The following is an 11,413-nucleotide window of genomic DNA, read 5'->3' on the forward strand; positions in this document are numbered from 1 at the left end:
TGGAGAACAGCTCACTCACCTCAGGACCTACCCTTGTAGAACAGCACACTTGCCTCGGGATCTACCACTGTACAACAGCACATTCACCTTGCCTGAGGACCTACAGCTGTAGAACAGCACACTCTATAGAACAGCTAACTTGCCTCAGGACCTACCCCTGTCCAACAGCACACTTGCCTCAGGACCTACCCTTGTAGAACAACACACTCGCCTCAAGACCTGTCCCTGTACAACAGCACACTTGCCTCAAGACCTATTCATGTAGAACAACACACTTGCCTTAGGACCTGTCCCTGTAGAACAGCACACTTGACTCAGGACCCACCCCTGTACAACAGCAAACTTGCCTCAGGACCTGCCCCTGTACAACAGCACACTTGCCTTAGGACCTACCCCTGTATAACAGCACACTTGCCTCAGGACCTACCCCTGTACAACAGCACACTTACCTTGGTTACAACAGCACACTGCCTTAGGACCTACCCCTATACAACAATTTTTTTGCCTCAGGATTTACCCTGTAGAACAGTACACTTGCATCAGGACCTATGCCTGTAGAACATCACACTTGCCTCAGGACCTACCCCTGTAGAACATCACACTCCCCTCAGGACCTACCCCTGTAGAACATCACACTTGCCTCAGGACCTACCCCTTTACAACAGCAAACTTGCCTCAGGACATACCCTTGTAGAACAGCACACATGCCTCTGGACCTACCCCTGTAGAACAGCACACTCCCCTCAGGCACTACCCCTGCAGAACAGCACACTCCCCTCTGGACCTACCCTTGTAGAAGGCCACACTTGCCTCAGGACCTACCCCTGTACAACAGCACACTTGCCTTAGGACCAACCCCTGTAAAACAGCACACTTACCTCAGGACCTACCCCTATACAAAAGCTCACTTGCCTCAGGGCCTACCCCTGTAGAATAACACACTTGCCTCAGGACATACCCTTGTAAAACAGCACGCTTGCCTCTGGACCTACCCCTGTAGAACAGCACACTCCCCTCAGGACCTATGCCTGTAGAACAGCAAACTTGCCTCAGGACCTACCCCTGTAGAACAGCACACTTGCCTCAGTACCTACCCTTCCAGAACAGTTACCTTGGACCTACCCCTGTTAGAACAGCACACTTGTTCAGTATCAGTATAAATGCAGAACAGTATATATGCCTTGGAAAAATATGTGGAACAGTTTTTTATCAGGACCTACCCCTGCAGAACAGCACACTTGCCTCAGGACCTACTCCTGAGGAACAGCACACTTCCCTCAGGACCTACCCCTGTAGGACAGCTCACTTGCCTCAGGATCTACCCCTGCAGAACAGCACACTTGCCTCAGGACCTACCTTTGTAGAACAGCACACTTGCCTCAGGACCTACCCCTATAGAACAGCACACATGCCTCAGGACCTACGCCGGTAGAACACCACAATTGCCTCAGGAGCTACACATGTAGAACAGCACACTCCCCTCTGGACCTACCCCAGTAGAAGGCCACACTAGCCTCAGGACCTACCCCTGTACAACAGCACACTTGCCTCAGGACCAACCCCTGTAAAACATCACACTTGCCTCAGGACCCTGTACAAAAGCTCACTTGTCTCAGGACCTACCCCTGTAGAACAACACTTGACTCAGGACCTACCCTTGTAAAACAGCACACGTGTCTCTGGAAACCCCTGTTGAAACACTTGTCAGGAGATGCCTGTAGAACAGCAAAACTGGAAGGAGAGAATAACAGCACACTTGCCTCGGGACCTAACCGTTATTATATATACTTGCCTCAGCACCTACCCTTCCAGAACAATTGCACTTGCCTCGGGACCGTTTTTTAGAACAGCACAATAATGTTTCAGGAAATTTATGCCTGCAGAACAGCACACTTGGAATCAGGATTATCTCTGTAGAAAATAAAACTGCCTCAGGAAAATCTTTTAGACTAAGCACCTTGCCCAGGACCTCCCCTCTAGAAAACACTTGCCTCAGGACCTACCCCTGTATAATACCACACTTGCCTCAGGACCTACCACTGTAGAACAACACACTTGCCTCAGGACCTACCCCTGTAGAACAACACACTTGCCTCAGGACCTACCCCTGTACAACAACACACTTGCCTTAGGACCTACCCCTTTACAACAACACACTTGCCTCAGGACCTACCCCTGTGCAACAACACACTTGCCTCAGGACCTACCCCTGTACAACAGCACACTTGCCTCAGGACCTACACCTGTAGAAGAAAAATAGTCCATAAAGAAAAAAAAGATGAAAGAAACTTGAACTTGACAGATAGTTAGTCAGAGTGCAGCATGATGTCTTAACTTGACCACTGCTGAAGGAAAAGTGCTGGCTTCATGCAGGGCAGAGAGGTTTCCCTTCACTCACCTGCCTACCTCCAATTGAACACTGTTGCCAAGTTTTGACAACCATTTCCAGATAGTCCTGAGGGAACCCCTACATACATGGTGATGGTTGCATTTTGTAGCAACAAATAACATTTTGAAAGTGGAAGGTTTATCAGTGGACTGTTCTGTTTTCATCATTACCTGCACTTCTCATGCAGTTTGTTGGGACAGCATAACATGGGGCTTTACAATACAGTTGCTTTATTCATGCTTTTCATTACAGACTATAGATAGAGGTACAATTACAACTGTGCAAATTACTGTTCAATACTGCGTGAGATACAGCTTCAACTTCAAAGTTGCAATAGGCCCTAGTGTGGTCTTACATTTTGACAAAGGATTTCTTTCTAAATGGCATTGCAAGACCAATGCTCCATTGCTTATCACTTCGTAAAACAAGCTTTTTGTTGACAACAAAATTAATGTCTCACCTACCTCAAAGTTGGCAAAAATTAATCTAGGTTGTTGCTTGACACACTTGAGACTTATGTATTGAGCATTGCCATGAATGTGGATAATGACGCAGTTTCTCCAGAAAAGAACAGTGATAATGAAAAATGTACATGATTTTGAAATATTTTATTGAACATTCTATAAAAATATTTTTATGAAAATTCTTAAGTATAATATTATCAAAACATGAAGGATTAAATTAACCAAAACTTATCATAATTAAAGAGTGCATACACAAAATACCTTAAATGTTCTAATGTGTGGAATAAAAATTGGCCCTTAATTCTTTCTTCTGCCTCACTTTCCAAACTTCATTCAAGTCTCAGAAGCAGGCCACATCCCCTTTAGACCTCTCAGCTTTCACAGAGGTTTGTGGTCATAAAGCTACAAATCTTATATCACTGTTTTCAAGCATATCCTTTGGTCAAATACAAACACTTTATGTGCATTTTAATCTGCATTTTAAAAGTCCATCTTAACAAGATTTCTTAAATTCATTATTCAGCCCACTTAAAATACATTTTAATCTTAACCTTTAAAGTTTAACCAAGAAAAAACTAAAACACACTTAACAAGTTCTTGCCATTTCATTCTTCACTGAACTTATGTCATTTGGCCCACCAGAGTTGGGGACTCAACCTGACCATCTTCTCCAGATCAATTTCTTGGCTGCTATTCTCACACCAGAAAAAGAGCAGAACCCTCAGTGTATTATCCTTCACATAATCACCATTTATTGGCCACGTTATTCCTAGTTTGGACAAAAACTACTGAAGCAACAACTGCATTACAGGTTCTTTGACAAAACTCTCTTCCAGATTACCAGCAAAATTTTTCCATAAAGGTTACAATGTCATATGAGAAAATCCTCTTCATCTAATCATTTTCAGGGAAAGGAATTACCATCATCTTGTGCATACAGCCACACAGGGTTTGATACTATGAAAACAGCTTTCCATAAAACTGCAACTGAGCTTCCATCGTAAGCTCACTTTTTTCCTATGGCCATAGCTTTCCACATTCCATATGGCTCCTGTCCTGTGTGAGTGATAATAATATGTTCCAAGACCAGTTGTGCAACCCTGAAATCCTGCATAATTGCAAACCCCTACCAATCATGCAACCCTGAAATCCTGCATAACTACAAACCCCTTATGTAACAGAGTACTAACACATGCCACTCATAACAAACAACCTGTACATGCCCATATAAACCCCATTATAACTTTATCATAACCATTACTGGTTATGCAATGCAGAAAAATTATACATTACAGTGTTAAGAGGAAAAAACATTTTCCAGTAAATGGAACCGTGCAAGAGTGAAACCACTATTAATAATAATAATAATAATAATAATAATAATAATAATAATAATATTTGAGAAGTCATAATGTTTCATTAAAGATTACTTTGTTCCAACAGAATTTCTTCTTTAACAACATTTCTCAATTTTTCTGACAACTGCCTTTTCTGTGGTAGGAAAGTCACATAACAATTGTCCTCTGTTCATTTCATTCATCATAGGGTATGGACAGTTTTAAGTAAATTTTCATTTGGCTAAAGAAATTATGCAAAGAATTATAAAATAGAAATATTGCAAATTCTTAAGAGCAATCTGTATTTTTCCTAGACAAGTATGAGTGTTCCTCAGCAAGAGTAGAATAATTTGTTGAATCTTGGGAACAAGGTCATTAACTGATTAAGGGGGAGCAGGCAGGGGAGTACCCCTCACCTACCATCACCAGTAACTTTTACCTTTAGTCACAGAGTCAAGGATGGGTGGCTGAGGTGGGTTTAAGTAGTAAAAGACCCTGGTTTGTAAACTGTATCTAAGAAAAATAAAAATGACTTAAAAAATCTGTGATTTGTTCCTATGGGAAACCAAGCCACGACCTCTCATATAGGAGACTTACTCCTTTGGTGGGAGTTCATCTCTCTTAACTGATTGGGAGTTGAAAACCACTTGGAAATGTCATGTCCCAGGTTGTGTACTGAGAACAATGCCACTGCAGTGAGGCTCAAAGCCTGAGTAACAGTGTCTGGAGTCTCGCGGTTGAGTAAATTCTCAGAGGATCAGATTGGACATGAGTTAGAAGGCAACTGAATCTGGCCCTGAATGATTAACTCTACTGCCACTACCTCCTCCACCTTTTGTAAAAAAGAGAGAGAGAGAGAGAGAGAGACTGCCTGCTGAAGCTCTAAGACTGGGTGCTCAACAAAGTAGAGACCTACATGATCTGCTGCCCCACAGAAGAATGAAGAAGCAAGAATGGGCAGAAGGCAGTCACTTTATCATTGGGCCCCAGGATTACACCCTACAAATGCCTTACGCATGATACTTGCCTGTCTGAAAGAAACTTGGATGCTACAAGACCTGATGAGCAGCCACCACAGGTCCTGAGTCAGGCCCTGTGGGTGACATCCCTCACGTTGAACACGGTTGAGGTGGTTTGTTGTTTCAGACACCTGCCCTCATAACCTGTACTACCAAAAAGTTACTCAAAAAAGCAGCAGTGGTTCCATGCCCCCTGACTTCATGAGGTTTTGCCTAGACTGTAGGACCATCTGCTTCACAAGAACTATTGTCAGCATTTGTGATTTGGCACAAAGCCCAGAGAGATGTAGGTATTCCTGGACACCCACTTTCTGTGTTCACCCACTACTAACAAGAGCTACTGGTACTCTGGCCTAAGAGGTAGCACCTATGTCTCACACCAGGCATAAAAGCTTCTTTACTGAACCACCTGTAGGGTCCCAAAGAGAGGAACAAAAACTCTTATGTCTCTCGTCAGGAATTGACAAGTTCTGGATTTCCAGAATACATTCATGAACTAATGAGACTGAAGAGACTCCACACCATATAACTCACCAACATGCTTTGTCAAGGTTAAGAATAGCAGGAAGACAAGAGAACATTCTTGTCAGGAGATATGAGACTGAAGCCTTTTTCAAGTGCTCATATGGCCCCTGAGTTATGCTGTGAAGTACAGAAGTCACATCCTACTCTGGAGGCCAAGATCCTCAGGATTGCAAGACTGCTTGTAGCTCTTTAAATGGGTCAACTGAAACTGAGAGACCTATGTCCTTCATTGTGAAGGCATGACTCAAGGCTGCAATAGCCTTCCATCATAGTGACTGAGAGGAGCTTGTCTTGAAGAAGGTACACTAGGAAGTCCAAGATCCATTAAACAGAGGCTCTGATTGTAGAGAGCCCTTCTATGACCTCAATCACAGAAGATGGCCCACTCTCCTTGGTAGCATTTCCAGAGGAAAGGGAGGGATACCAAGCTATTTCTTGAGCAATCCCATGAGAAAAAAGCCCCTCTCTCTCTCTCTCTCTCTCTTCACGGGTTGTAGAAGGTTGAGGCTCAAATGTGGTCGAAGGGGATGGCACCGGAGTCGTTTTCTTAAGGAAGGCATCTACTGTAACTTGCAAAGTGCATGTTTTTACATTCTTGAGCAAACCGTTCCAAATTCACATCCATTTTACTAAGCAGTTTCAACATAGTATCAGTTGAGGCAAATACCTCTGCCACTGTCTTCGTCGTAAACTTTTCCTCTGGCTCTTCTTCAATTTCTTCTTCCTCTTCTGCCTTTCTTCTATCTTCTGCCAGCTAAATTAAATCTTCTGCCGTTAGCTCTACATCTTGTACATCTATGAGCTCTTGGATATCATCCTCTTCAAGTTCTAAATCTAAACTTTTCCCAAGTGACACGATCTTTTCAAAGTGCCCACATACACTTTTAGCAGATTTTTCCAAATCCCATTTATACATTCTTTCTTTACCTCCATCCACAACCTTGAGATGTTCAGAATGGCATTCTGAACACTGAATTCCTTCCAGAAAGTTCTGAGCTCTTTGTCCTCATTATTCGTAGCCTCAACAGCCTGAACAAATGTGTTCCAAAGATAACAGACCTTGAATATAGCCATGGCACCCTGACCCATGGGTTGTAAGAGAGATGTTGTTTTGTGGCAGAAACACAACTTTTACGTTCTTGTTGATATCTCCGACGTGCTGAGGGTGGCCAGGAGCATCGTCAAGAATCAGCAGAATTTTGAAGGGGATGTTGCTTTCCCTACAATATTCCTTTACTTCTGGAATAAAGCAACGCACAAAGCAGTCTCTGAACAGGAGTACAGTCATCCATGCTTTCTTATTATGCTGGTAATGCTCAGGAAGCGTATGTTTGCCGATTCTTGCTAAAACCCTCTGATTTGCAGTGATAAATCATGAATGGCTTGAGTTTATACCCAGCCACATTACCCCCACGAAGAAGAGTCAGTCGATCTTCGTATGCCTGAAACCCAGGCATTGTTTTTGCCTCTTTGTGGATGTAGGACCATTCAGGCATCCACTTCCAATACAACCTTGTTTTGTCGACACTGAAGATTTGATCTGGCAAGTACCCTTCATCAACGATGATCTTATGCAAAGCGTCCCTAAATTTAATGGCTCCTTCAGCATCAGCATATATGCTGCTTCACCGCTAACTTTCGCACTATGATAATTACGGCGGTTTTTGAAACGCTGAAACCACCATGACTTGCTACAAAACCTTTGGTGTGGGTATCATCGTAGCTTTTCTTTAGTTCCTCAAAAAAGAAGCGCGCCTTTGTTTGAATGGTTGACGCTGAGTGTCATACGCTTTTGTATCTGGTCCTAAATCCACATGACCAGTAATCGCTCCATTTCTTCCAAAGGCCCTGATCTCTTCTTTCTTATAATCATGGAATGAATTAAAGCGGATGACTTTACAGCGTCCATTACCCATTTCTTATTTTCAGTGATGGTGGGTACCACTGACTGCGATAGATACTCGTCTCATGCTCTAAAGTGATGGAATGCCTCTTCTTTGTCCCACCACCAGCAGATTTACAATCATTGCATTTAAATGGCTTCTCTCTCGTGTGGACACTGATATGCCTTTCAAGATGAGTTTTCTGAGAAAATGCTTTCCCAGTCATTACATTTAAAAGACTTCTCTCCAGTGTGCACCCTCATATGAATGTTAAGATTACCTTTATGAGTAAATGCTTTCCCAGTCATTACATTTTAAAGGCTTCTCTTCTCCAGTGTGAACCCTCATACGACTTTTCTGAGAAAATACTTTCCCACAGTCATTACATTAAAATGGCTTCTCTCGTGTGAACCCTCATATGATAATCAAGACCAGTTTTCTGAGAAAATGCTTTCCCACAGTCATTACATTTAAATGGCTTCTGTCCAGTGTGAACCCTCATATGATATTCAAGATAAGTTTTCCGAGAAAATGCTTTCCCACACTCATTACATTTAAATGGTTTCTCTCCAGTGTGAACCTTCATATGCCTTTTAAGAGGACCCCTCCGATAAAAAGCCTTTCCACAGTCATTACATTTAAATGGCTTTTCTCCAGTGTGAACCATCATATGATATTCATGAAGACTTTTACAAGAAAATGCTTTCCCACACTCATTACATTTAAATGGCTTCTCTCCAGTGTGAACCCTCGTATGATATTCAAGATGAGTTTTCCGAGAATATACGTTCCCACACTCATTACATTTAAATGGCTTCTCTCCAGTGTGAACCCTCATATGATATTCAAGATGAGTTTTCCGAGAAAATACGTTCCCACACTCATTACATTTAAATGGCTTCTCTCCAGTGTGAACCCTCATATGCCTGTTAAGAATACCACTCTGAGAAAATGCTTTCTCACATTCATTACATTTAAATGGCTTCTCTCCAGTGTGAACCCTCGTATGATATTCAAGATGAGTTTTCCGAGAATATACGTTCCCACACTCATTACATTTAAATGGCTTCTCTCCAGTGTGAACCCTCATATGATATTCAAGATGAGTTTTCCGAGAAAATACGTTCCCACACTCATTACATTTAAATGGCTTCTCTCCAGTGTGAACCCTCATATGCCTGTTAAGAAGACCCCTCCCAGAAAATGCCTTCCCACAGTCATTACATTTAAATGGCTTCTCTCCAGTGTGAACCCTCATATGACTTTCAAGACTAGTTTTCTGAGAATATGCTTTCCCACAGTCAGTACATTTAAATGGCTCCTCTCCAGTGTGAACCCTCATGTGACTGGTAAGATGACCCCTCCGAGAAAAAGCCTTCCCACAGCCATTACATTTAAATGGCTTCTCTCCAGTGTGAACCCTACTATGACTTTCAAGATGAGCTTTCTGAAAAAATTCTTTCCCACAGTATTTACACTTGAATGGATTCCCCACAATGTGAGCCCTCATATGATATTCAAGATGAGTTTTCCGAGAAAAATCTTTCCCACTTCTAAGGCTTCTTTTCATGGTGAGTTTCAATATGCTTCAAGAGAATTTGTTACTTTGAAAATGCTTTGCCACATTCACAGAATCTGAACTGCCTCCCTCCAGTGTGAACTAACATTCAAGTAAGTTGGTGTTTCCAACCAAGTTGATTCCCAATACAGTATTTCACACACACATATGGCTCCTTTCTCATGTGACCCGTAGTATCTTTTCCCACAAGAGGTTTTTCAGAATTCACTTCAGTTTTTCTAATCAGGGAAAGTGTCCACTTACCATAGCTTTCAATGTGCTACATAACAAAAGCAGACTCTACACTTCATACACCAGGACATTAAACTTGACAAGAATATCTGGTAACATAAACCAATGTATGTCTCCTTTCTCCCTCAGTCCTAAATTTCTTGCAAAAATCTCCAGAAAGTTTCATACTCTTGATGGAAGGTTAAGTCTGGAATGAGAAAATACAACACAATTAAAGAAAAGAAAACAATGACAGAAGTATGTCTATGAAAATGAAATAACAATTCTTAAAGTAAATTGTATTTTTCCTAACTATACAAACCAGAGGTCCTTTACATTAGGAATTACTTTCAGGCGTAGGCTGGAAACGGCCATTAAACTCTTGAGCAAGGTGGTTAGGCAGTAACTACCACCAGGTAGGTGGGGATACCCTCCTGCCCACATGTAAACATTCCAGTTTGCCTTTCGGTCCAGGTTCAGATTGAGGGGTGGCATGAGGTGGGCATAAAGTGTAAAGGACTGGTTTGTATAGTTAGGAAAATACAATTTACTTTTAAAATTGTTATTTGTTTGTATGAAGACTAGTTGGAGGGAGGAAGGAAAAATACAATTTACTTTAAAATTGTTATTTGTTGTCAGATACACAATAATAGGCTGGAAGGAAACCGAGGCAGTAAGGAAAAGCCAAGATAGGGTTCCATTAGGAAGACTCACTTGTTGGAGGGAGGAAACTAAGAAAAGTAGAGTCTTCTGAACTGACTGGAGTTCTCCACACCTGGGAGTTACTCCTCCTGGTCGGGAAAGAAGAGGAAGAGAGGAGGAATCCTTCTCACTTCAGAACCAACGCCTCTGACATATTGCCCTCTTGAAGGAGTGTAAGGAACAAATTGTTGAGATCAAATGTCAGAATACTGGACCTTTTCACAAGAGAGAGGAAGAAAAGTGTGGTCTAAGAGAACTCCTCCAGACCGACAGAAACTTCCCGGAATGCAGGGGATGGACCAAGCCATCAACTTCGTGAGCTCAGGTGAAAGGAAATAGGCTGAAGGTACCTCCTTTGATCGCTCAGAAGTCAGGAGGAAGGTGTGTCATTAGACACTTCTTCCTAGGAAGGACAGTACTAGCGAAAAACTGAGACATCCAGGTTAGGAATGTCGAGCCTTTCGAAAGTACTACAGCTCCCAATAGGGTTCCCTACGACATCCGAGAAGGAGTTGCCATGTCCCTCCTTCCTCCATCTTGCTAGAGGAAGGAGAGATGGTCCTAAGATTGCATATCTCTATGATTCTATAAGAGCAAAATAGCCACCCAGGGTGAACACTTGATGTGTAGTCTTACTGCATCAGTGCCAGTTCCAGCAGCTATTGGTTCGAGTTTCTTCCAAATCCTCTCATCCCTAAGGAGGAAAAGTTGGAGGAACGGGGAAAGAAGAGGAAGAGAGGCCAGTCCCTGGGACAGTGTTGCAGAGGACTTCAAGGGATATCCACTTGGCGCAGAACCAAAGCCTTCCAGTCCTGGGGATGCTACTCAAGAACCCTCTTGAAGAGGTTGGAACCGAATTTTTCTCGATGCCTCGGCAATAAGACAACACAAATTGTTGAGCAGCCACGAAACACAGAGAAAAAAGGACACCAAAAGACAGCATGTTCCAACAGGGCCTGTGGGCGAGAAAAAAGACCAGGGAGGAGACCTTGAGTCCAGATCCCATGAAGAAAGAAAGCATGTTCCGTCCGACCCTCAAAACCCGGCTACCTGGTTATAATACATCCCCACCAGGAATGCATCTGGTTAATTCAGCTGTCGAGTGTGCTATAGAACAACACTCAAGTACCTACAAATGTCGAGATGAAAACAGGGGACCGATTGCCTCTTGTTTGTCGACAAATGCCACTACTGTAGTTTTGTTGTTCAACGAAACCAAAGCATGCCAGGCCCTGAGCCCAGGAAATCCGGTCACACAAATTCAAGACAAGGTCTTACCAGTGTGCGCCTATTCCTCAATCTGTG

The 11,413-nt window shown here is 42.7% G+C and overlaps 1 protein-coding gene across 1 annotated transcript; it reads right to left on the reverse strand.

Moving 5' to 3' along the window:
• Positions 1 to 3,905: 3,905 nt before the first annotated feature.
• LOC136829855 (zinc finger protein 83-like) lies at positions 3,906 to 9,444 on the reverse strand. The gene has a single exon (XM_067088865.1). The coding sequence runs from the start codon at positions 9,185 to 9,187 to the stop codon at positions 8,000 to 8,002; it is 1,188 nt and encodes a 395-aa protein (XP_066944966.1). The 5' UTR covers positions 9,188 to 9,444; the 3' UTR covers positions 3,906 to 7,999.
• Positions 9,445 to 11,413: the final 1,969 nt, after the last annotated feature.

The sequence above is a fragment of the Macrobrachium rosenbergii genome, chromosome 45, assembly GCF_040412425.1.
Source record: "Macrobrachium rosenbergii isolate ZJJX-2024 chromosome 45, ASM4041242v1, whole genome shotgun sequence".
Classification (NCBI taxonomy): Eukaryota; Metazoa; Arthropoda; class Malacostraca; order Decapoda; family Palaemonidae; genus Macrobrachium; species Macrobrachium rosenbergii.

Bases quoted from the DNA above. Each gene is read 5' to 3' on its own strand.
- LOC136829855 (XM_067088865.1), bottom strand. From the start codon at position 9,187: ATGAAAAGAAGCCTTAGAAGTGGGAAAGATTTTTCTCGGAAAACTCAT.